Source organism: Nyctereutes procyonoides, unplaced genomic scaffold (assembly GCF_905146905.1).
Source record: "Nyctereutes procyonoides isolate TBG_1078 unplaced genomic scaffold, NYPRO_anot_genome, whole genome shotgun sequence".
NCBI classification, from domain to species: domain Eukaryota; kingdom Metazoa; phylum Chordata; class Mammalia; order Carnivora; family Canidae; genus Nyctereutes; species Nyctereutes procyonoides.
Window position 1 is genome coordinate 11,256,594 of NW_026575141.1, and position 27,287 is coordinate 11,283,880.

A 27,287-nucleotide genomic window follows, 5' to 3' on the forward strand; every position below is an offset into this window, starting at 1 on the left:
TTAACCATTTTCACAAAAATTAATGGGAGTTTTTAAAGAAGGCTTTTTTAAAAAAATACATTAGTAATCTTTAATATTTTATTTGAGAGATGATATACTTATAGGCATTTTAGACAAGATGACTCTCATATAAAAGTTTAGTTTTATTATAGCTAGCACTTTATTCAAACATTCAGTACTTATTACCACTTCTATAATCTTTCAGCAAAGCAGTAAGTTACAAATAAAATATAAACAAAAATTATACAATTTATTAACAAAATCTACTTTGAATTACTCTATAATTTTATAATGCAGTTAACACCAGTATTTTATTCCATTTGATAATGTTTCTTTTGGTTCCTTTAATTATAAAATCTGAAGACTCTGAACTTGGTGGAATGATCTTCAGTTGCAGCAAGAAATGTTAAACAGGTAGTTCTACATGGTTTTTCCAGTAAGTGCTCACCTTTTAACTTTGATTAAATGCCATGTTTTAACACAAATATTAGAAAATATTTAACAGCTCATATGGCCACAGTTCACTAGCGCTTTGCTCCAGCCTGGACACTGACCATGGAAAAATAGATGCCTTTCTGAGCCAGCAGCTGTTGATGTGTGCCATGCTCCTTGACTTTGCCATTCTGAAACACCACTATTAAATCTGCATTCTGGATGGTGGACAGGCGGTGGGCGATCACAATGCAAGTGCGGCCTTCTCTGGCTTTGTCCAGGGCTTCTTGGACAACCTGACCAATAACCACATAAATTAATTCTGATAAAAACAGTCCTCTCCTTTCCTCCTCCATAATAAGGCTCATAATCATCCTCCCTTCTTTAAGGATGGTATCAGTGAAATACAACAGAATTGACAAAGCAAGGAATCTGTCATAACAGGAGATAAGTGAATCGTAGTCTGGATTAATTCTGAGGCAGAGGTCATCTGTTCTCAAAGTTATGACAATAAACACAGTCTGTTCAATCATTTAAAAACATTTACTGCTGTGCCCACCCACACAACACCTCCAGAGCCACCCTTCAGTCCAGCTTTACAGCAAATTCAGGGAAAGTGAGCACAAGCTGAACACAGCCTCCTTGAATTTGGTATTTTTAAGACAGGGTATAGCTCAGAATTAATTTGTCTTTCAGATACTCGAATAGTGAACTTTTTGCTCAAACTGAAAATGATTACTAATATTTATCTTAGGGTACAGTCATCTTTTACAGTATATTAAGCTCCTGGTTTTTTTATATATAGTTGCTGAGGAGATACCACCAGTAGAATGGGAAAGTGACCTCCTTAACACAGCATCTTTGGTCAATATAAGGTAATCCGGGCTATTTTTTGGAGTGTAAGTGCTATAAGACTAATTTCCCTTATTTTGTCTTAGTTCTCTTGAATAACAGCTACAGAAAGGGTCTACATTCTGTTGAACACTGACGTAAGTAACAATCAACATATCTGGACTGAATTTTGTTCTCTTCCGTGAAAGACCGAAGCATTTATTTAAACCTTTGAAGGACAACCGATTCAAGCATGCTGAATCCAATTTAAATTCTTACCTTTTCACTTTCTGTATCCAGAGCTGATGTAGCTTCATCCAAAAGCAAAATATGAGGCTGTCTAACAAGAGCGCGAGCTATGGCAATGCGCTGTTTCTGGCCACCAGAGAGCTGGGTTCCTTTGTCTCCTACTCTGGTGTTGTATTTCTGTGAATAGGGTTTTGTTATTGAAATGGAGAACTGATAACCTAAAAAAAGAGTGTGCTCACAGAAAACAGGATAATCACATCCATAAACACAAAAAAGTTTAGGTTCAGAAGCTAAGAATGGGTTCACAGAGGATTAAACATCAAAAAACTAGCTCTGCATGGCAGGTTTGACTTCTCTTCTTGAAAACAGACATTTGGAGGGCGCCTGGTTGCTCAGTCGGTTAACTGTCTGCCTTTAGCTCAGGTCATGATCCCAGGGTCCTGGGACTGATCCCCATGTCTGGCTTCCTGCTCAGTGGGGAGTCTGATTCTCTCTCTCCCTCTGCCCCTGCTCTCCTGTGCTCACTCTCGCTCTCTCTCAAATAAAAAAAAAAACAAAACAATTTTTTTCTAAAAATTGAAAAAAAAAAGAAGAAAAAAGGGAGAAAATATACATTTGGGCATAAGAGGCCTATTTCAGTGTAAACAAGTCAATATCTTTATGAGGAAGACTACCGTTACAGTGTTAGTCTCTTCCAGGCTCCTGGTTTCATTATATTTGGGACAAAGATTGGTTCCAGGAATGAAATCAGACTTCAAACAGGCAATGCAAAAAATAAATGAAGTTCATTTTACTTATAACCAGCAGGTGGTGCTCTCTGCACGAAAGTCAGGAAGGGAAGAAATTCTTGGGATGCTAATCTTCTGGTACCTGCTTTTATAAAACTATGTCTAACATTTCAATAATTTTAATGGCTGCTAATGAATTCCATTCTGATACTTAACTTTAAAGGCTAAAATATCTTTTTAATTTTTTTTATTTTAGCGTTCTCCCAAAGTTCTTCACATATTGTTTCCCACAGTAGACAATTGTCATTTACTACTCAACAGGATGATACACGAGTTAAAAGGTTATGTAGAGGAGAGCAGGAACAAGACACGACAGCATATGCAACCTAGAAAACAAGACTATCATAATTTTCAGGCCCTTGCCAGATTGGAAGTATATCTGATTCTGACAATCAGGGTTTGACTTAAAAATTCATGTTCTATATAGGATTGGCTATTTTTATTTGCTATATCTGTCACCCTAGTTCAGTGGCACTCGGACCGAGATGTCTAACTGCAGGCAAAGTCTGAGGATCCCACCTGAGTTTCCAGCAGATGCTTTCCACTGGTTCCCCACCCCACCCCCGCCCCCCGCCCGCCCCGGGGCTGCAGGTCCCTCAGAAGGCGGGAACACTGACTAGTGTTCCACATAAGTGTAGGGATTCCTGAGACAATCTGATCCTGTTGCAGCAGGTAAAGGCAGGGCTGTTGAAGGAAGTGGGTCACCAGACTAGCCTCCTTTGGGGTGAGGGAAATCCTAGTAGGAATTGCTCAGGTAAAGAAGTGGGTCCTTGGGCAGAGAATAGGACTCAATGGGCTCTGCCTTCTGTTTCCACATCTAGACATCGAGGAAAAGAATCATGATGTCTATAGGTGTGCTTTGTGTGACAGAGACCAGGAGCCCAGAAGGGCTGGGTCCTTGTGGTAGACAAATGAATGCCAGAGGAGTATATTTAATGAGCTAGTTAATATTTATTCTCTGTGTTTGTCTCTGTTAACCTCCAGACCAGTGGTTCTCAAACTGTAGCCTGGTATCTGGGCTATTGAAACACAGATTGCTAGACTCTACCTCCGACGCTTCTGATTTAGCTGGTTCTAATGTGATGGTTCATGCCCATATTTTGAGATCATTAGTAAAGGGGATTGAAGCTATGTCTTTCAAGTTTTCTAGCCTTGGGAAAGACCGGTTATCCACAGCTGGGCAAGAAGGTTGAAAGGAGGGGAAAGGGACAATCCTCTTCCTGGGGGTCTGTGATATGGGGGCTGCAGTTATCAGAAGAAGAGCCTCAGAAAAAGGAAGTTTGGGAAAGAGTTAGGGCCAGTTGGTATTGCCATCCTTACACATAAGGAAATTGCCTTCCCTACTGGTTTGAGGCTACTGAGCTTTATTCTTTAGGGGTGCTTCCTTATAAGTAACTAGTGGTGATGAGACATGGTGTAGACAAGCCAGTTCAAGGTGAGTTCAAAACACAGGATATAAAGGGAGGGCTTTAGGGAGGGTAGGGTTCCTTTTACTTAACTTCCTGGGAAGAATTCAGAGGGCATCCAAGGACAATAGCTCAGAGACCCCCAAGGAAGGTTTCGGCAATCAATCCTATAAGAGCTTGGAGGCCAAGAAATGTGCAAAGATGAGGGATTACATGATACCACAGTTATTCCCAGGGCTCAGCTCTATTCAGGAAGAGCCTTCTTTTTGACATGGGTTCAGCTCCCCAGCCTGGCCCAACACAGAGGTAGGCTTGCAGCTTGGCAGAGAGCAGCAAAGAGGCAGAAGGAAGGTCGGGAGAGGAATGAAGGTAGGGGGCTATGCCTACTGCTACAGAGCCTGTACTTGGGCTCAGAGGGAAAGGCTTCCTGCAACCACATGCTTTTCCATCAGGCTTGCTCACAGGAAGAGCCAGTCAGGTGGTCAGGTAAGCATAGTATCAAATGGGCCTAGGAAGTTTGGCAAGATTTTTTTTTTTTTTTTTTTAGGAAGTTTGGCAAGATGTTGTGCACAGGTGTGTATTCTAGTCGCTCACTTCTCTTCAAGTTTGGAAAACCTGCCTTTTAGAAATCAAAGTGTAGGCCAGGGAGGTTGCCACAGGCTCCTGGGCTCCTATTTTGGAGAAAGACTTACCTCAGGGAGTGTCTCGATGAAGTGGTGTATGTTGGCCTCCTTGGCTGCCTGCAGGATCTCTTCATGTGATACGACCCGGCTGTTGTCTCCATAGGCAATGTTCTCAGCAATGCTGCAGTCAAACAGGATGGGCTCCTGAGACACGATGCCCAGATGTGCTCGGAGCCACTGGACATTCAGGTGCTTTATCTCTTTGCCATCAATTAGCTGAAAACGAGAATTCATGGGTGACTCATGACCAGCACATTTTTAACTTAGCAAAATCACTGTCATTATTTCATACACTAAAATTGTCAGGTTACCATGGGACAATATTTTTGTTGTTGTTGAGTTTGGATTGTCAAAGTTAACTGAACAAGGTCATAATTGTATGCTCTGATAAATTGTCACGTTTCTTCTGCTTTAACCCTGGTAAGTAGGATCATGCCCTCACCCCCCAAGATATCCACGTTCTAACTCATGAAACCTCTGAGAATATAATGTCACATGGCAAAAGGGAATTAAGGTGTAAGGTTGTTCATCAGATGATCTCAAAATATGAAGATGATCTGGGATTATCCAGGCAGGCCAATGTACTCATGAGGGTCCTTAGCTGTGCAAAACGGAGGCAGGACACTTACAGCAGTGCAATATGGCAAAGCCTCATTTAGTCATTGTTGCCTTTGAAGATTGAGGATGGGGCCAGGAGTTAGAAAAAGAAAACAGTCCCCTCAAGCCTCCAGAGGGAACACAGCCCTGGTGACATTTTGATTTTGGCCTGATGAAATCTATTCTAGATATCTGACTTCCAGAATTCGTAGGATAGTAAGTTTGTGTTGTTTTATGGCATTAAATTTGCTAGCATCCTTATTCTTATGTATCAGTTTTTCACAGGAAAATTAGCTAAGATTAGAAATCAGTAATTACTGTGAGCACATGAGAGGTCTGCAGGTCAGATTTCTAAGAATCAGGTTTTAGAAGAATGGGATGTAGCAGTTAAACGGAATAGAAATGAGTGTGGGAAGGTGGCTGCTGTATCTCTAAGTAGTTGTTGGTCTTGGGAAAATGAGCTAATTTCTCTGACAGCTACTTTGTGGATAAAATTTGAATTATGATAATAATTCCTAAACTCATAGAATTTAGAATTGAATGAGATTTCATCTAGACCCCACTCAGCACAGTGCTGGGCACCAAGCATGTGCTTCAAGACTGTCAGAGATTGGTTAACTCTGTGTGGCTGTAACTGAAACTACAGTGGATGGATGCAGGCTGAGCAGATGAAATGTTGGACAGACATCTACAATGTTGGGCCAAAGGAGTAGGAAGGAGAAACTGCCTCTTCTCCAGTGACCTGGCTCTCTAGGTTACCGTGCAAGAGCCTAGGCAGTGCCCCTTACAGCCTTGCTCTGATCCACATAGGTCTGCCCAAAAGATCTACTTTGCAAGAGAACTCTGGTATTCAAGTGAGAGAGCTAGTTCATCCCCTCCAAAGAAGCAAGTGACTCAGCTGCAGGCTTTTCCCATCGTGCTGGTGAGTGTCTACTGAGCTATATATACTCTTTGGATCCCATGTGCCTGGCTGGGTGCCCCTGGGAGACAGCTGGCCAGGGGTAAGGTACAGTCTTTGCTGCAGGAACACGGCTTCTGTTTGTGAAGCTGCCAAGTGCAGGGATAGAAAACACAGCCATGACCTTATTAGTACCGAGCCCAGTTGCCATGGAGACTCTTCCAGCATCTATGTTGCAGGCATCCTTAGAGTGTTAAGTGAAGGTGGGAAGTAGAGGGTGGAGAGAGGCAGTAAAAATCATACAAAGATGTGGCAAAACAGCAGATCTTGTTAAATGGAACACTGTACTTGAGAAATGGAAGTTTCAGGAAAGGAGTAGCTTAATTTTTTCTAAGCTTATGCTCCTGGGAGGGAAACAGATATCGCCAAACTAATCTAATTAGGCAAATTTGAGTCATCCCATCAGGTTTTAAGGAGTTTTTCTCTATCACGCTGTATATGGTAACACTCTTGGCCCTCATCATTCCCACATGATATGGTGGAATTGCAAATACTTAAAACCTGTGTTAGCTGAAGCATCCTCTCTGTAGAGAAAACAGGTTTAGAAACCCAAATGTGAAAGAGACCAGTGCAGAGGTTCTTGGGCTGAGGCATGAGTGATGGTCTGAGGGAAGACCAAGGAACTTTGAGGATTCAGAAAACACTGTTCCAAAGATACTGGCCTACATAAAACTTAACTAGGAAAGTAAACACACTGGTAATAATAAGGTAAAATCAGGTTAAATGGCCAGCTATCTCTATTCTAGATTGTTAAATGTGCTGCTTCCTTCATAAGCACAATCATATGTTAAATAGGTACTACTCTGTTATATGTATTTACTCTGAAATCATGATTACAGATAAATTAGTGAGCACTGACAGTAAGTCCTGTGATAAGCATGTCTCATGCATTTTCTTGTTTGATCTTCACAACAGCCCTAGTGAGGTAGTATGGTTTTGCTTTCTTTTTTAAGATTTATTTATTTATTTGAGAGAGAGTATGTAGTGAGTGGGCAGAGGGGCAGAGGGAGAGAAACCCAAGCCAACTCCGTGCTGACCTCAGAACCTGACCGTAGGGCTCCATCTCACAAGCCAGGAGATCCTGACCTGAGCCAAAACCAAGAGCCAGGAGCTTAACTAACGGAGTCACCCAGGTGCCCCTGGGGTAGGCGTGGTTTTAATCTCCATTTTGCAGATTAAAAAGATGAGCAGAAGTAAGTAATTTGCACAAGATCACACAGTAACTAGGGGAGCTGGGATTGAATGTGTACACTACAGGGTGGGTTTTGGTAACACACGCACCTTATCATTGAAAGATATTCTGTATCCTCCCTCACAGAGGAAGGCCCCACTTAGCTCAAGCACCTGCCAGGTAATAACCAGACTATGACCACAGGCTTCTGCCGATGGTGCATGTGATAGATGGGAGAAGACTCAGACCAGAAGCGATTTAACAGTGATGTTAATGAAGTTCATCTTCAAGGGTCCTGAATTGCAGGTGACTGCTGGCAGCTGAACTGTGTTCTGAGTGGGGGGAAAGGGGGGGGCACAGCCTGCAGTCAGGAAGCTCTTCTAGGTGATTTTATGTATCTGCCTAAGGAGGAAAGAGACCTGAGGGGCACCTGAGTGCCTCAGTTGGTTAAGCGTCTACCTTCAGCTCTGAGATCCTGGGATCCTGGGAGGGAGCCCCTGTCAGGCTCCCTGCTCAGGGGGAAGGTCTGCTTCCCCTCCCTCCACTCATGCTCGCTCACTCGCTCATGCTGTCTCTCTCTTTCTCAAGTAATTAAATGAGAAAAGGGACTTGAATCTTTACGTTTTCAATATTTTGTTGTGATTTGTTTTATTAGAAGTAAATATTCACTTTTGTACCTAATTTCTTTGTATTCTTTTAAGTCAAGTCTCTAAAAATGTATAACCTGCAGGCCCCACAAAACTTGAAGTACCCACTCTGTACAAATCAGTAGCTTCATTTTTCAAGACTCTCCACAATTTAATCTACATCTTTCCAATTTATCATTTCAGTGGTTCTGAAATGATAGTTGGCATCTGAATCACCTAGGAAAATTGTAAAAATTAATAGGCCGACTGATTGGAATGAGCCAGGGTGGCTGTGTTCTTTAGTAGCTCTGTAAGCCCTTCTGATACACATAATTTTGAGAATCACAGCTCTGGTCACTATTTCACAAAGTACAATTCAAGGCCCACTGATGATCATGAGGATTTCCTGACTATAGGATCACATCCTTTTGCGGTTCTTATGAGCAATCATGCTCAAATCCACACTCATATTTTACATGACAGTGAGAACTAATTATAAGTCACCTACTAACTGGGTTCTTAAGGGTTACTCATTGATATTTATGAACAAAACTTGGCACACATATTAGTGTTTCTTGAGGACACTTGGCTAAGAATTTTGGCTACTGTGCACCACTTGGCAGGACTTCAAAGCTCTAGCACAAATGTACAGGAGCAGACAATAGTGTTCCTACAATAGATAAGAACACTTTGTTTCCCATGCATTTTAAGTGTTGTCTTGAGATGGTTTTTGCCCTGTGCACTCAGCATTCATTTCCATATTCTGTGTATACCCTTCCATATATGACTGGAGTAGAAGGCTAAAAACTATTTCCCAGACTCCCTTCTGGTTCTGGAAGTAATTATGGTTCTACCAGAGAGATGCACTGTGCAAAATCTGGAAGGTGTAGGCTAATTCTCTTTAGTAGCAGTACTAAACTAACACATGTGAGTATGAGTACAATGGGGAGGCCATGAGTTTTTTTTTCTTTTTTGCTCTTCCTAAATGGGTCATAATTTAAAAGTATGAAAATCACAACTTTCATTAAATCTGCTATTTCAGACAAAAAGAGGTTATATGGACATTGGGAGCAAATAACTTATCAACCACAGTTCACATTATCTCTTGCATCAAATGATATCTTGCATGTTCACTCTTACCCTCATGCAACCAGCTCTACTCATCCCTTAAGAGCCATCTCTAGGTCTACCTTCTTTTATAGAACTCATGGAAGTATATGTCCCATCTCCTCAGTTAGAGTCTTTGAGTGCAGACATAACCTATAATTCATTAAAGATCAACATTTAATACACTGCTTACTCAACACCTGTTAGGGGCCATAATCAGTGTCTGAGAGCTAACATTTCCTTCTGTAATTGCTTCCTTTGTCTCTACCTTTAGAGTCCTCTGTTCAAACTTTAATAGCAAAATTGAAGCATAAAATCAGAACAGAAAATATAAAACAAGAAAGTAAAAATAAAGGACAGAGCTTATGTAGGTGTTAAGAAACAGACTGAGTAGAATACAATAAAAAATATCTATGAGTAAGCATGACTGAATTTAATTTTTTTAAAGATTTTTTTTTATTTATTTGAGAGAGAGTAAGCAAGAGAGAGAACACAAGCAGGGTGGAGGGGCAGGGGGAGAGAGAGAGAAGCAGACTCCCCAGTGAGTAGGGAGCCAGATATGCGGCTTGATCCCAGGACCTCGAGTTCATGACCTGAGCTGAAGGCAGATGCTTAGCTGTCCCAGCATGACTGAATTTTCAAAGAGCCCTGGACTACAGGTTGTAAGTTCTATTTTCACAATGGTCATTAATTCAAGTGGATTCCACGTGGAACTGGGGCATCAATTTTTTTTTAATAGCACCTCATAGAACAACCAATAACTAAATACCCATGTAATAAACATTTCTATTCCTTCCTAATTTGATTCTTTTCCTATTCTCCATTGTAGTCATTTCACAGCTCCCTTCATGACTCCTATCTCATCCCCAGTACCTAAGATAGTCCCTGACAGGCACTCAGTAAATGACTATTGAGTGCTAAATTAATAAATGTGACCATTTATTCTTTTAGTTCAGGAAAGAAAAGGGAATCCCTCTATATTCTTTATCTGCTTCCCAAATCTGTTGATCTCACTGTTGTTGTTGTTTTCTTTCCTTAGGAGGTGTTTCAATACCCTCTCAATGATTTTATCTTATCCTTTGTCATAAAAATGTTCCAGATTTCCCCTTCTCAAACCCCTCCCCTGGACTCTGCTTCCCCACTCAACCTGCTGTTCTTGTTATTCTTTCTTTCATCTTTGATCTCCTAGATAGCCTGCATTCAGTCTCCACTTCCCCTTCCAGCCCTGCCTCAGGAGACAGATGATAACAGGCTGCTGGCAAAGGAGGGTGGAGGGGAAGTTTGAGAGAGAGGCCTGAGAAGCTGCCTCTGGCAGCAGACATAGCTTGGAGCCCTGATCTAGGAGTCAGAATTTCCGTGAGACTGTTATTTCAAGGTTGGAAAAACTGTGGCTTATAGTCAAGAATTAAATACATCCAGGCATTTACATGATGAAAAACTTAAAATGAGGTAAGAAAGTGTGCTCACCACTGAACCAGCCAAGGGGTCATAGAAGCGCTCTAGGAGCTGAACCACTGTGCTCTTCCCACAGCCACTGCTACCTACGAGGGCCAGCGTCTGGCCCTTCTTCACCTCGAGGCTCAGCCCCTGGAGCACGGGGATGTCTGGTCGAGTGGGATAGTTGAACACGACCTCATTAAATGTCACATTTCCTTCCAACATATTCTAAAATCAGAACAGTACCAATAAAATGATTATTACAGTCCCCAAACTTTTGTATAGCAAACCCCCTCTACCACCAGGTGTCAAAAGACAGTGAACTTGTATTACAATTAGGCTGCATTTGTAACTGCCAGAGTGCAGTAAATAAGATCTAAGAGTCAGTGTTTTTATAGCACGTATTGTTAATACAAATGAGCTAACTCAAATATGTTCCCCAAGAATACAGTGACCTACATATAATAAAACCTAATTAACAAGATTTGCTTATAAATTGGGCAGTATTTCTATCTCCCTGTAGCCTTGTTCTACAAAAGTATGGGATGTAAATGTACATCAGTAGCATTTATTAAAATGATCTCATGATCCAGAAAGTTTCTTTTTATTACCAGCAAATAAAAAAAAGCCACAAGTTTTATTAAATTTCCTCTTAGAATACTTGTACTTATCAGTTAGGAATATATCATATCATCAAAACATCAAACTCACTGGCTTGAGGCCGTGAGGGCTGTAGCTGTCAATCAGAGGGCTTTTTTCAATGATCATGATGACGTGGGCTGCTGATACTTTGGCTTTGGCATAGTCAGGAGCAAATGAACTGACCTGCCCCACTGCCATGGCACCAAAGACAATAGCTGAGAATACCCTGCAAAAACAAAGACAAAGCATGCGTAGAGTTAAGATTATAATGCTAGACAGCGGACAGTTCTACAACTAGAGAGCATTGCCTCAATTAAAAACAGAAGTTAAAAAATAAAACAAAACAAATAAACACTTTTCCTCATAAAGTTCACCTCAGTGTAACAGATTGTAAGATGGCCCCATTTTTCATCTGTCTCTGTATCCTCACCTTCTAGTAATGTGACTTTGCAGCTCCCCCTTTAAGAAGAAGAATTAGTTTTCCTAACCTTTGAATCTGGGTTGGCCTGTGACTTGCTTTGGCCAACAGGATGTGGTGGTAGTGATGGTTGCCAGTCCTAAGCCTATGACTCAGGGGCCTGTGTGCTTCTCTCTCTGCCACTACCATAAGCCCAGCTAGCCTGCTAGCAGACAAGGCACAGAGGGAGGCAAGCTGTGTGGGCCCCGCCAACTAGCTTTTAGTCCCCTGCAAATATGAGTGAGCCTAGCTGAGATCTGCACAACAAAAAGCAGAAGACGACCTATAAATCAGAGAAGAGACTGATGGTTGCCAGAGGGGAAGTGGGTGAGAGGAGGGTGAGCAAAATGGGTGAAGGGTTTCCAGTTATGGGATGAATAAGTCATGAGAATAAAAGGTACAGCATAGGGAATCCAGTCAATATTATAATAGCATTGTATGGTAAGGGATGATAGTTGAACTTGCTGTGAGCATAGCATAATATATAAAGAAGCTGAATCATGTTGCACACCTGAAACTAATGTAACATTGCATGTCAACTATTAAAAATAACAGATATAGGCAGTAGTGCTGAAATTACATTGGATTCTTGGAAAACATGTGAGCTGTACAGCAAAGAGTGAGTTTCTTTTTTTTTTAAAGAGTTTATTTATTTATTCATGAGAGACACACAGAGAGAGGCAGAGACATAGGCAGAGAAAGAAGCAGGCCCCGTGCAGGGAGCCCTATGTGGGACTCGATCCGGGACTCCAGGATCATGCCCTTGGCTGAAGGCAGGCGCTCAACCGCTGAGCCACCCAGGTGTCCCAGAGTGAGTTCCTTATAGAGACAGATATGCTCCTCTCAAAATGCATCCACATGTATGACCTATGTCATGGGAATCATAGAGGCTTAAAGCTGGGAAGGGTTCTACAGGCTATCAAGAAGTCCAGCTCTCAATATTTGTTCCTTGGGCACTTTTCCTAAGTTGACTTCCATCCTTTGTTTCAGGAAGTAGCAACTTTGACTAAGCCTACTGTTAAAAAGTTCTTTTTCAAATAGAAGAAAAATGTACATCCTTTTACATAATACAGCCCTTAACTGGAATGTTGTTAAAGAGGCCCTTTGCTTCATTGGTAACTCCTTTCTCTCTCAACACACCAGCTGCCCTCCTCTGGACAGATTTCTCAATATGCCTTTTTATTATTTTATTTTTATGTATTTTTTACTTTTATTATTATTTTTAAGTTCCAAGTTTTTATTTAAATTCCAGGGAGTTAACATATAGTGTAGTAGTAGTTTTGAGTGTAGAATATATAGTGATTCAACACTTCCATACAACACTCAAAGCTCATCACAAGTGCCCTCCCTAATCCCCATCACCTATTTCCACCATCCCCTCCCCTTCCCCCTTCTGGTAACTATCAATTTGTTCTCTATAGTTAAGCGTCTGTTTCTTGGTCTGCCTTTCTTCCCCTCCCCCATGTTCATGTTTTGTTTCTTAAATTCTACAGATGAGTGAAATCATATGGCAATTGTCTTCTCTAATTTTTTTTCGCCTAGCATTATTCTGTCTCCAACCATGTCATTGCAAATGGCAAGATTTCATTCTTTTTTATGGCTGAGTAATATTCCATATATGCCACACCTTCTTTATCCATGCATCAGTCAATGGACATTTGAGCTGTTTCCATAAGTTGGCTATTTCAACATGCCTTGTTAAACAGTGGGGCTGGAATAGGATAATATTTGGGAACCTTCCCAGAAGAATACTATGAGCCCATCACATCCTCTCCTTTGGACTCTAAATAAATTATACAAATGGTTCATCTCAGGCTTGCCATCATTCGTTCCTGTGAGATCTTTTAAAAATGGACTACTTTCAGAAAGGTATCTCCTTTTCTTTATGTGGAAGATTGATTTTCCCAGTCTAAATGCCCACGTGTCAGCAATTTTAATCAATTCAATGCCTTATCTTGAAGTAAAGCAATATGTCAAATAATTATCTAATCAAAACCCCAATGCCAGTGATGCCTGGTTTTGATCTTTTGGCTCAAGTCAAAAATAGCTCCTGTGTATCATTTGTCAGAGATATTAAGTGGAAATTTTAAATCCTCTGTTGAGGTCATCCTGAGCAAACTATAATGCATACACAAGGGAATGTCTAGATAGAACAGAAATATTACACTAACACCTTATATTAACCAGGCTTAAATAATTCTGATTTAAATGTAAAACTTTACTATCACTAATCATGGTATGCTATCAAAGGGAAGACTCTCACTCACCACCAAGTCTAGATGCTCAGAAAGATTATACATACTTTTCACTACCCAACTGCTTATTTAAGTACTTCAGAAGTAAAATTAAGTTCAGGTCTGTCTTTCCCTGACTGAAGTATAATTTTTTTTTTGCGTTCATAGCAATATGGAGCAGAAATCCTCCTAATCTAGCTTTTCCTTTATCATTTCTGAATTTCTTCAGCTCTTACCTTCTAATCGGTCTTTTTGTGTATCAAGGAAAGCAAATTTATCCTAGAATCTCCCAAGGCTTGCAAAACTCAGTGTCGCACACCTGCCCTTTAGCTGCCCTGTTCAGAGACTTCTTTAAAAGGAGCCAGGCGGGCAGCCTGGTGGTTCAGCGGTTTAGCGTCGCCTTCAGCCCAGGGCGTGACCCTGGAGACCTGGGATTGAGTCCCACGTTGTGCTCCTTGCATGGAGCCTGCTTCTCCCTCTGCCTGTGTCTCTGCCTCTCTTTCTCTCTGTGTCTCTCATGAATAAATAAATAAAATCTTTAAAAAATAAAAATAAAATAAAAATAAAAGGAGCCAGGCACTTGGTGCAGGGTTAGGTTTCTTCCCAAATGCCAAAACCTCCTGGAAACCCCTTACTGAATCACTGCCACCACTGAGCCACAGATTCAGAAAGGTCAAATGTATGAGTCAGCACTGGGGAGGAGGCCAGTCATTGATTCCCCAGAAGAAATGGGGTTACTTCAGTGATACTACACAGAGACTCAGGAAAAATTCCACCTTTGGGATAACCAGAATCATGAACCTTACCGTAAGGTTTTCTATCCAGGCATGAAGATGTTTACCTCAGTTTTATTTCTAGAGTTCGATTGCCAACATTTACAAGAGAACATACAATATTTATGATGTACCCAATACTCACAAAAGAACATCCTGAAAGTTCATGAACTCATTTGCCACCAAGTAGGCACCAAACCGGAAACAGCCAGCATAGGAAAAATACATCATTGCCTGGGTGATAGAAAATGAGACCCCGAAGATGTGTGCTTTCCTCAAAGAGTTTCTGAAAAGAAGACATTACGAAACTTACTTTGATTTCTCAGTTCTTAAAACATAACCTGTGCTAAATCAGCAGTGGGGCATGGTGGGCAATAATGAGTTCAGTTTCCAAAAACATAACTTTGGTCTTCATTTTTCTACTTGTGAAAATTTAGGACACTGCCTAATGGAGGATTAGCCACACCTCCAAGTGTTAGGGCAACTTAAAATAAGCTGAGGAAAACATGAAGAGCCGGTTAGGGGTTAATATAAATACAAGTGCCTTCCCTTTCTCCCCACTTTTGGGCATACAAAATATATGCACTCTTGAGTAAACATTCATTCAACACACATTCACCCAACATCTACAAGCTGCAAGGACCATGGTGCATGATGCAGAAGAATCAGTCGTGTTCTTGCCCTTGGGGACCCAGCAGTCAAGTTGACTATAATTATGCAATGAAGGAACACTACGAATACCATGTTAGGGAAAGAAAGGAGGAAGCCCTGAACTCTCTGGGGGATTTAGAGAAGGCTTCACAAGGTGTAACATTGGTGGGTTTTCTGAGCCACATTAACTGGGTGATGTAGAGGGATCAGGCTGGTGAGTAGGCACTGGGCCTCCCACCTCTGCTCCAACCATGTCAACTCTGTTTCTATCTGTTTCATATATTGTATTTCAAATGAAAACATCTTCAGAAAAAAAGGCTCTACTATTATTTAAAAAAAAGTTTGTAAATCCATCAATTAAATCCAGCTGTCTCCTTTTACCATATAAGAAACTGAGATTCAAAGAGGTTGGGCTAAAAAAAAAAAAAAAAAAAAAAAAAGGTTGGGCTTACTTTTTAGAACCCTCACTGGATAAGTTCATTAAAGGAAATACAAAAGTTCTCCACTAGAAAACCTCAAGAGAGGAAGGAAAGTCATCCTCAAGAAGTACCACCTCCTCACCCAGGTCCCACAGATACATCTGATTTCATATTCCATAGAGAACTCATCCCCACTGAGAGCAAGTAATAGGATCATTACCCAAGCTTGGCATTAGAGAGTCATTCTCTATCTAACCTCTCCCCTCTGCTTCCCATCAGTTACTGCTCTTACAGGTTCTACCTTGGAGAGGTCAGGGTCTTGTGATTTCTCTCCTGGATAATTACAAGTGCTTCTTGGTTGGTTCCCTTCTAATAGCTTCTCTGCTTGTTCCCCATCTTCTGGCCAAAGTAACCTTTCTGACAACGAATCTGGTGATGGATAATCCTCCTCATAATCCCCTCCCACTTTTCAGTGGTTATTACCTGTATGGTACTTGCAAACTCTGTGCATACATGTATTCAAACTTCTGCTCCCGAGTCAAAGAAACAACAGTTCGGAAGTTTTCGATGGCTTCTGTAGCAATCTGTAACAAAGAGCCCCCAGGCACAAAGTGAATAGTGGTAATTAGTATGAAGTCCATAAAGAGATTAATAAAGTTAATTTTATTATTATATATTACTCATTTATTATGACCTATGAGCTTCTTCACCAAGAATAAGGAGACTAATTTATTAAATCAAATTTTAGATCTGGAAGGAAGATTGGCTAATTCAATTTCCTCTTTATAGAGAGAGAAGCTAAATCTTAAAAAGACAGGATAGTTAGCTAAAGCCGCATAGCTTTACAGGGCCTTTTTTTTTTAAACAGGGCTAAAATTCACCTGAGAGCTCAGTATTTTACATCTACATCGCAGTGATCTTTTTTCTATGGCATTTTAGGTTTATAGTTATTTTATATGTATTTTAAATGTGATGTTTATGTTTTTCTCTCTATAATTATCATTCTTGACAACTGAGGAATATTTGGAAAATACTGAGAAGATAAAAAAACTAATAGAAAACTACATATAGATATATTTTATATATTAGCTTACAAATTGTTTTTTTTTTCTAAGCATATACGTACTTAAGAAAATTGGGACCAAAGTCTCTATTTGGCTTTTACATCAGTATTTTTTACCTTAACAAATATCAAGAGCATTTTCCAAGGTCATTAAATATACATTAAATAATGAGCTATTTAACAGGCCACATATCTTAGCCAGTAAAGCACTCCTTTATTGTTGAACAAGGTTTTCCATTCTCTTCCTATTAAAAATAATAATACTATGATAGACATCCTTACACATAAACTTCTGTTGAAAGTAAATTATTTTCTTAAGAGAAGTTCTTAAAAGTGAAATTACTAGGTCAAAGGGAATAAACTACTCTTTAAGGAACCTGGCACATATTATCAATGTATTTTCCAGAAAGTTTTTGTCACTCAGTTATTTTTTAACTGAATGCAATTTCCAACAAGTCTTTGTGATTAGTACAAATACATCCTTTTGGATTCTGGGTAAAAGATTCTGGAAAACATGAAAAATTCCAGTGTACAAAATGAGATGTCAGCCTGTATCAGCCATGGGACTAAATTATAAATTATAAATCAATAACTAAGAGAAATCATACTTCTACGAAGATTTTCTTCCTTTCTCTGGCCTGTACACTGGTCAGAGCTGATTTTTTTTTAAGAGCGGAAAGAGGGGTAGAGGGAAAGAGAGAATCTCAAGCAGACTCCACACCCAATGTGGAGCATGACATGGGGCTCTATCTCATAACACTGAGATCAAAATCTGAGCTAAATGATTTACAACTTAAAAAATCATAAACATGAAACCTCACTTATTCCTTACTAAATCCTATACAAATTACCTAACCTCAAAGGGAAAAGCAAATATTTGATACAACATAAGTCAGTTTTAAAGAGTAATGCAAAGAGCTATTAGAAGAAAAACCAAAAAAGAAAAAAGAAAAACAATATTATATATACTTAAAAACAAAAACAAATATTTGATACAACATAAGTCAGTTTTAAAGAGTAATGCAAAGAGCTATTAGAAGAAAAACCAAAAAAGAAAAAAGAAAAACAATATTATATATACTTAAAAACAAAAACTTATTATATATACTTAAAAAAAGTAAAGTTAAAAATATTACACTCCGACCCAATTAGGCCAAGAATATCAAACTATATTTACCCTAAACTACTGACAAAGATAGAAAAACATCCAGATTCAATTCATGTTAAAATATTTCATAAAAATCTGTACACACTATGAAAATAATATACATTCATTTTAGAAAATCCTAAAAGTACAGAAAACAAAAAGTTAGAAGAACAAATTCACCTCCAAACTCCCACACAATCCTGGTTCAGACCCGTGTTAGAAATATTTTCAATGATAATGCTCCCAACAGAAAGGTTTTTTTGCTTTAGTAAGGAAATTCAACATATAACAATGTCTGCTAAAAACAGATTTTACTGTAAATTTCAATGTGGTTTCTAGGAAAGATTTTCTGTGCACCATTTTCTAAAAGAAGTGTGTTTTGTTTCTGACTGGTCTATAAATGTGGTCACTTCATAGAGAGTGTCAACAGCCCACTACAAGTGAGTTTATGAGTCACAGACCTCATGTAGTGAGTAAAACAATACAGTAATCACTTCACAATCATCTTTATCTTGCTTCACAATGAAGCAATTAGGAAAAGGCTTAATTAGTACTCTGTATCCTCAAAGCTTCTTGTTCTCCAAGAGTTTTAAATAGAGACTCAGTAACCACTATGAGCAGAGAGAACTTCTTTAAATAAGATTTATTACTTATTTCAGGGAGAGAGAGAGAGAGCAGGAGGAGGGGCAGAAGGAGAGGGAGAGAGAGAATCTCAATCTGACTCCCTGCCCAGCACAGAGCCCGACTTGTGGTTCCATCTCATGAGCCATAGATCATATGACCCATGAGATCACCACCTGAGCCCAAACCAAGACTCAGATGCTCAACAGACTGAGTCACCTAGAAACTCCAAGGAAAGAGAGTTTCTAATGTGGAAAGAGTAAATAGCATTGATTTTCCTTCAGTAGCCATCATGAATTAAATAATTTTGAAGAAAGCAACATATATATTTTTTTCTAGAAAGAAAAAAAAATCCCTCCTGGTGCCTCTTTTTTTATCCCCAAATAAACTGATGTTTGCTTATGGCTTTTTTTTTTGAAAGGGAAAAATCATCTATTTTATTAAGATGTTCATTAGTCAATAATAATGTGACAGAAATCTATGGAGCACAAGCAAGGTAGGGGCCATGAGCAAGCTGACAACACAAAATCCTGCTCTGGGATCCTGGGCCTCTCTGTCCCCTTAAAGGCAAATCCACAGACATAGTCCTGTCCCCATGAAGCTTATGTCTTAGTAGGGAAGACAGACCATGAATCAATAAACAAAGAAATAGTAAAGAAACCTCAAGTTCTGAGAAGTGTCACAAATTATTTCAAGTTTTAAGAAAAGCCTCTCTGAAGAAATATTAATGCTGAGACCTGAATAATGTAAAGGAACCAGCTATGAAAAATCAGAGGGAGCCAGCATGGAATGTTCCAGGAACTGAAAAAGGAAGCCCATGAAGCCAGAGAGGGGTAGGCATGGGAGAAAGTAGAGAAAGATGAGTTCACAGAAGTTGTTAGGGAGGCTGGGTCATAAAGAATCTTATAAACCAGGGTAAAAAGTTGATCTTATTCCAAGTGTGATCAGAAGCCACTGGAGGGTTTTAAGTTGGTTACTGGTTAGCATGATCTTATTTGTGTTTGTAAGAGATCAGTGTGGCTTCTGTGAGAGGAATATAGAAAGCAGGTGGACAAGAAAGGAAGGAGTGGAAGTAGGGAGATCAGTTAGATTATTGCTGTGTGATTTGGGCAGGTTACCTGACTTCTCTGAACCTCAGGTTTTGTCATCTAACAGGCATAATCCAAAAGAGTTATTAAGAATATCAAATGAGAAAATGCATACAGAGCTCCTCTGTGATGCTGGCATATAATAAATACTCAATAAATGGTAACCTGGGAATGATGAGCTTTGGGAGTTGATTTTCAAAATTACATGGACTGGATGATGCTGCAACCTCCACTTTCCCTACCTGCATTAGCCTGTCTCGTGAACCACCACTGAATCAGAGCATTTATCTCACCTACAACATTTGCTCAGTGAACCTGCCACATTCACACATAACCACATGCATCGGCACCCTTTCCTTTGCCCCATGTGATACAACTCCAAGAGTCTTAAATCTGATGCACCACTTCAAAGGTGATAACCTATGGTGTGCAATTAATTACCTTATAATTATATCTTATAACTTGATCACTTTCTTCCAATAAATGACCTAAGGCTCCTTTCTGGTACATTTTGAACACCTCAGGAAATGATGATACTACGTTTTCTTTTTATCCATGTTGTCCTATATTTTTCTATCTTCTCATATGAAAAACCAACACCAGAGGTGGGAAAAGAACAAAACAAGACAGTACAATATTAAATGAAGTGACTGGTCACAGAACAGGTTCCCTGACAGGAGCTTCCTAGGTCTGTGCCCTGACTCTTGGGAACCTTGAAGGGTCCACTAATAAATGTATCCCTACTCAGTTTTGGGGGTCACTCATACTCTGACAATTTCTATTTCTGTATTGACAAAAATTATGTGATATCAGATTTGTTTGGCCATTAGCAGACTTCCCTGGGTCTTCACAGAGGCACAGCTTTGGATCTCCACTCTGAGGCTTATCAGTCTAAAGCACGGGGGTCATTACCCATCTTCAGCTGAAAAAAAAGTTAATGACAGAGCCTACCTTCAAGGTTACAATGAGGAAGTAAAGCTTTATCCAGGAAACACAGTAAATGCCATACAAGCATTTGTTTAAAAAACAACAACTACAACAACAAATAGACAAGTATGCAAGAAGAGAAGGAGAAGAAAGAAAAAAAAGTAGTGGTAGCAGCGGCAATAGCAGTAGTAGGAAAGTTAAATAGAATTAAGATGCTAGCAGGAGGCATGATAAAAAAAGAAAGAGTGCTAATAATTTAACCCCTATAGAATAAATACCTTTAGGACTTTTCCATATTTTAATCCCCTTAATCATAACATCATATGTAATTAAATGGGGCAACCCTCCTCAGTAAAGGAATGGATTTCATCCTGCTTGCGGGGATGGGGGGTAGAGGATGTAGAGGAAGAGTGTAAAGACAATGGTTTGAAACTAGAAAATCCTAATAAAATTAGTCATTGGTCTGTAGCCTCAGTATTTGTTTTGCTCCTTTTCTTCCATTTCCAATCTGCTGAACAAGTGTCAAGTGAGACTGCTTTGAGGAATAGTTATAACACCGTTCTCCAAGCATAGTAAGTAGTAGTGAGTAACAGAACAACACTGATTAGAATATTTTGCTCTATTAGATCAGCAGTGATATTTGGTTGACTCACCTTCCCAGCTCCTTCTAGTTCTTTCTTATCTTTCAGTGCTTGTCCAGACAACATTTTCATTTCAACAACTCCCGCTATTGCAATGATGGGTACAATTGCTAAGAGTAAAAGTGTTAATTGCCAGCCATAGATTAAGGATATAATAATGCCTGTCCCAAGATTTGCTATATTCTGGGTAATGACAGCAAGCCTGGAACCTATAGCCTACAAGAAAAAAAAAAGAACAAATTACAGAAATGCTTTCATATTCTCTTTAAAATCTCTATGCCTAGATTTTCTTCAGGATGATGACAATTCAGCTTCATGAAATTCTATTAATTATCTTCTCAGTTACAAAATAAAAATAAAAGGTTTACTAATAAGTTTATTTGGTTTCTAAAATGAAGATTTCAGAGTAAATCTTGAAAGTACATACTGAAGACTTCAGAGTAAATACTGAAAGTAGAAGATCAATAATTCAGATCTAAATTACATATTTGTATCTCTTCAAATTTTTTAAAAATCCATGCCCAGTGTGGAGCTCAATGCAGGGCTTGAACTCACAAGACCTGAGCTGAGATCAAGAGTCAAATGCTTAACCAAATGAGCCACCTAGTCACACCTCTATTCTTCTTCTTCTTCTTCTTCTTCTTCTTCTTCTTCTTCTTCTTCTTCTTCTTCTTCTTCTTCTTTTCTTTTCTTTTCTTTTCTTTTCTTTTCTTTTCTTTTTTTAAGTCAGTAAAACAAGGTGATGGCACAAAGCTCCGGAAAAGGGAGGGGACCCGAAAGGGTTGTCACCAGAGTTTCTAAGTTTAGGGGTTTTTTAGGCTTGCTTGGTGGGCTGTTTTAATTTGATTAACCCTCCATGTGCCTGTCATCCAGTCAGGTCTTTGTCATTTATCTATCACATGGGAAAAGGTGGAAGGATCTCTTTTAATTTTTAATACAAAGAAGATTTTCATTAATCAATGAAACTATGATCACTAAAGCAATCTATTCAAATTAATAAAAGATAAAATAGTCCAACAGTGACACAGGAAATGTTGGCAATTTCCTATATTAGATGCATAGCTACTCATAAGTTGAACCTAATATTTGTCATTAAGAATATCCAAATATATCTTGGCCTATTTGAGATGCTTATTGTGTTTAATTTAACCTTCATTTGATGTGGAAAAACTACACAGAGCTGAAAGTTATGGAATTTAAGTTAGGATATTAAGCGGGCATCAGAGCCTTTAGTCTGAATGCTGGAGGGGGCCCAAAGCATGACTTTCAGTAGCATGCAGTGACTTCCAGTTCTAAAGCCAAAAGTCAAACTATAAAGTCAATTCAGTCTACTACTCCACACTGTACTTCCCACCTTAGAAACACCCAAGCCCTCAATCCATTCCAAATTCTTGCTCTGATCCCCAGATCTGGAAACGGCCCATGTTTTTTCTACTCACAAAGTTCTCTCTGCATGCATGGAGCCAGACTCAGGTAAAGATTATGATGGAGTAGAGTCCAGAATGGTCACTATCTCCTCTGTGACTTTGGACAAATTTCTCCCAACCCTCAAAATGAGAAAATATGTTGATTAATAACCAAAACTTCTCTCAGCCCTAAATTTTAGGATGGAATTCTTTATATTCCCCCTTCTCCATCACTCCAGTGTCAACCCTCTGCAATCATTCAACACCTATGTGATATAAACACTAGGCAGGTAATTAGGGGACAAGGGTATTGCAACTACCAGGAGCCTCTGTACATTAAATTCTATACCAGATTTGTACCATACAGCATGAAAAATGGAGCATTTCTTTTTATTTGATGCAGCCATTGGATTTCTATCAGAGGGATGCTTAACCAAATTTGACTTAAGCCAAAGAATGAAGTGGATTTCAATGCCAGCTCTTTGTATTGAACATTTTCAATCTGAAAGTCAAAGGTTACAAGCCAGAAAGAGTCTGTGGCATGGGGATGATGTAGATTGCTCCTGTTCTCAGAATCTACAAGTCCTACCCAGAACTCATTTCCCACAGCTACTGACTGAGAGAAGCCTCAGAACATCCCTCAAGCTCACAGCAGGTGAACCACTCTAGGACATTACTGTTCTTTATCCCAAAGACTAACACTCACGGTTCCACATCTATTCCTCATGCGGAATATGAGTCTAGAGTTCTGAAGATCACAGTCAATGGGACAGCAAAGATTAATAGTAGCATGGTAATTTTCATTTCAAAAAAGTAGAGCTGGGATCCCTGGGTGGCGCAGCGGTTTGGCGCCTGCCTTTGGCCCAGGGAACGATCCTGGAGACCTGGGATCGAATCCCACGTCGGGCTCCCGGTGCATGGAGCCTGCTTCTCCCTCTGCCTATGTCTCTGCCTCTCTCTCTCTCTCTCTCTCTCTCTGTGTGTGTGTGTGTGTGTGTGTGTGACTATCATAAATAAATAAAAATTTTAAAAAAAAGTAGAGCTGAGGGGAACCTGGGCGGCTCAGTGGTTGAACATCTATCTGCCTTTAGCTCAGGTCTTGATCCCGGGATCTGGGATCGAGTCCCACATTGGGCTCCTTGCAGGGAGCCTGCTTTTCCCTCTGCCTATGTCTCTGCCTCTCTCTGTGTGTCTCTCATGAATAAATAAATAAAATATTTTTTTAAAAGTACAGCTGAGAGAAGATAATAATCCAAAAATCACAGCCCAAGCGTGAAACAGGGTCAGACAAAAATAGGCTAACACTTGAAACCCACCAAGACCCCTCATTACCTCTCCACCCTACCACACATTCAAGTAATTATATCTCACTTCCTCTTCTACTCATTTTTCTGCCCATTCTGCCTTGTTACTCCCTGCTCTGCTATTTATTTCCTCCTCCAAACATAACCATATTGCTTGAAATCTAATTTAAAACATTTGTGATACTGAAAAAAAAAGCCTATTTCTTGAACCTCTTTCTGAAATTAGAAACATTTATAACATCATCTTTTCCTCAACCACCTTCTCCTCAGAAAAACATTTTTTAACTACACGGTGGCTTTTGATCTCTCCGCGGCTCTCATTTGCTTTTTTTTCCCTGCAGAATTCTAGTCCTAATACCAAAATAAAACTTAAAAGCTCACCATTTCCCAGGTAAAATATTGAGATATATTTTCTCCTGATTAATTTCTAGCAGAATTATGTTGCTTACTTAAAAATACATCTGAGAACATATTTCATTGACAATGAAGTTAAATATGAAAACCATTAAACCTAGACAAACATTATCACTAACTATATACACACAAACTTGAGTTAGCCCTGCCTTGGGTGGAATGATTTTTGACAGTACTGCTTAGTTTGGATATTTTTAGATATAAAAAATTAGTTTCACTACTTCCCACCATGAAATAGACAGATGGAAGGGTATATACATGTATATATGAGTGTATATATGTACATGCATGTATATATGTGTATGTATACATATTTACACATCTCATACATACACCCCATCATAAACAGGTCAGCTGGTAGTATAAAATGGATACAACTACACTGTCTCTGCTGATTTGTGATAACAGCTACACTGCGCTTTTCAATTTGTGATGACACTCACAGCCTACTTGCTTCCTCTGGCTTGGTCCTTCTCTATTAGCTGTTGTTCGAAGTTCTGGAAAACAGTTCTGACTTGATGGCTCACACACAGTGCGCAGGTGCCTGTGCTAGGAGGGCCATGCGAGTGCAGGTTTGAAGAAGCAAGTGAAAAGCACCTGGTCAACACCAGCAGGCAACCAGGGACTGCTGGAGTTCCTGTGAGTGGCCGAGGACCTCACAAGTAACAGTAGAGGGAGAGGGCTGACCACCCACGTGACAGATACAGGAAAGGAAGGGGGCTAAGGGCAGACCACAACCCCAGAGGGACCTCAGAGGAGGGGAGAAGAACTACCTGCGCATGATGCTCACACTACACCTGCTCATGGTTCTGGTACCCAGAACTGAGTTTCCTCTAGGATGTGGCCTCCACACCAAATGGGCTATTGGCCGAATGTATCTACGCAAGCATATCAGCGCACACGACCAGGTCTCTGTGAAAGGCCTACTAAAGTTATGGCAGCAAAGCTCAACTAGGAAAAACTGGATTTCAGAAATTTAAGTACACAATTTGTCCACACTGATTATGGTCCCCAAGAATGGCTTCTGAAGGGAGGGAGCAATATTGGATTGACCCCAAGCTCACTGGCTGATTCTCAATACAATTTATTATTATTATTTTATTTATTCATTTTTATAAGATTTTGTTTATTTATTCATGAGACATAGAGAGAGAGGCAGAGACACAGACAGAAGGAAAAGCAGGCTCCCTGCGGGGAACCCGATGTGAGGCTCAATCCCCGGATCACCACCTGGGTGGAAGGCAGCCGTCTAACTGCTGAGCCACCCAGGCGTCCTGCAGAAAGTCCTTTAATGATTTGTCCAATTGTGTTAGCTCTCTTTTCTCCTTCCTCATGATTCCACTCCCAACAGGTTTGTTCCTACCACTCCCTGGAAACAGTTATTGTCAGCACCATAAGCACCTCTGTGCCATAAAATGTTTGGTCATCTTGTAAGCTCATTGGCGTGTTTGATATCCTAGACTGCTCCTCCTTAAAATGCTTTTTCCATGTTGTGTCTAGGACACTGCTCTCCTCCCTCTCCGACTCCCTCTCAGTTTTCTCTATGGGTCCATCCTCATAGCCCTGACCTCAGGGCCCAGGACTTGCTATGCTCTCTACCTACATACACTTCTTTAGCTCTCTCACTCAGTCTCATAGTTTCTAGGCCACCACTGCACTGAAAAAAATCTCCAAGTGTCTATTTCCAGACCAGACTTCTGTGTTCAACTCCAGACTTATACATCTCTCTGCCTTCTTGACATCTCCACTTGGACATCTCACTGGGCATCTCAAACTTACCACGCTCCAAAAAGAACCCTCAATTCTCCCTCAAATCTGTTCTTTCAACAGGCTCCCAGTTTCATTAAAAAGTGACTCCATTTCTTAAGTGATGCAGGTCAAAAATTGTAGAGACATTCTAAATCCCCATTATCTTCTACCCTATGTATAACCAACAGATTCTGTTGGCTAAATCTTCAGACTATGTCCTGGATCTGATTACTTTTTGTCACCTTCAGTATGACCACCCCAGTCTTCCAGTCTAAAACATTATCATCCCTCCCCTGATTTATGGCAAAAGAGACCCTGCCTCCACCTTTGCCTCCTTCAGCCTAGTCCTACAGCAGCCTTAAAAAATTTCAGATCACATCACTCCTGTATTCGAAACCCTGCAATGGTTTCCTGTCTATTTCCAGATATAATACTGATCTCAATTCTTATGACTCTTTCTTTCACTTACTTTACTCCCACCCTACTATCCTCTTTACTGTTTTGGGAACAGTTATGGAAATGCTTCTGCCTCAGGGCCTTAGTACTTGCCGATCTTTCTGTTTAGAAAACTCCTCTCCACACATCTACAGGGTTAGTACCCTTCCCTCACTCAGGCCTCTTGTGTCACAACCATATCTTTGAGGCCTTCCTTATCTGACAACTAGAAAGCCCCTATCTATACATCCTGCTACCACTTATTTCCCACAGCACTTAATGACAATCTGACATACCATGTAGACATATAAGGCCAGGGTTGTTGTCTGTTTTGAGAAGTTCAAAGGTATTACAAGGAATGTATATTTGGCTCTGCTAGGTGCCATACGACTCAATCAAACCTCAATTTTTGTTGATTTGTTTGCTTTGAGTAAAGAAATCTATATGAAAACAATTCCTAAGACTTATAATTTTAAAACTCTGTGTGCTTTCATATTGATCACCTAATTTATTCTTACAGAAGCCCCATTTATTAAATAGAAGAAACTTTAATATAGAGCTACCTTAGAGAAAGACTAAAAGATATAGGTTAGTAAGGTTCAAGGGAGGGAAGGACATGGCAGAGATCATATGCTTTTTTTCAAATCCTACATCATCTCGTAGATTTTTGCCATCAGCAGTTGTAGTTGAAGAAGAAACTGTCACTTCCTCCACAAATCAAGACCTCGTTTCTAGTTATACCAATTAAAGAGAGTCATGAAGTAGTAAAATTTAAGCTTCATAACATCATAAAGCTGTTCCTTCTAACCACCGCTTTAATTTTTTAATGTGTTTCTCATTTTTTTTCTTTTTTCCCTTATTTTTTTCAACCTGTTTTTATTTTATTTTTTTTTACACACAGAGAGTACATGCACGTGAACAGGGTGGGCGGGGAGACAGAGGAGGGAGAGAGAGAGAGAATGTTAAGCAGACTCCATGCCTGCCCAGTGCAGAGCCCAAAGTGGGGCTCTATCCACGACCCTGATAGCATG

The 27,287-nt window shown here is 39.9% G+C and overlaps 1 protein-coding gene across 2 annotated transcripts in view; it reads right to left on the reverse strand.

The window, feature by feature from the left end:
- Positions 1-112: 112 nt before the first annotated feature.
- ABCB1 (ATP binding cassette subfamily B member 1) overlaps positions 113-27,287 on the reverse strand; it is a 97,497-nt gene continuing 70,322 nt past the window's right edge. For both annotated transcript variants that reach the window (XM_055307614.1, XM_055307615.1), the window contains 8 exons: positions 20,961-21,164; positions 15,945-16,045; positions 14,537-14,677; positions 10,997-11,153; positions 10,316-10,513; positions 4,399-4,605; positions 1,543-1,689; positions 113-728 (listed from right to left, as the gene is read on the reverse strand). In XM_055307614.1, the coding sequence (XP_055163589.1) occupies positions 525-728; positions 1,543-1,689; positions 4,399-4,605; positions 10,316-10,513; positions 10,997-11,153; positions 14,537-14,677; positions 15,945-16,045; positions 20,961-21,164 (1,359 nt within the window). In that variant the 3' untranslated portion in view covers positions 113-524. The remainder of the gene's footprint in view (positions 729-1,542; positions 1,690-4,398; positions 4,606-10,315; positions 10,514-10,996; positions 11,154-14,536; positions 14,678-15,944; positions 16,046-20,960; positions 21,165-27,287) is intronic.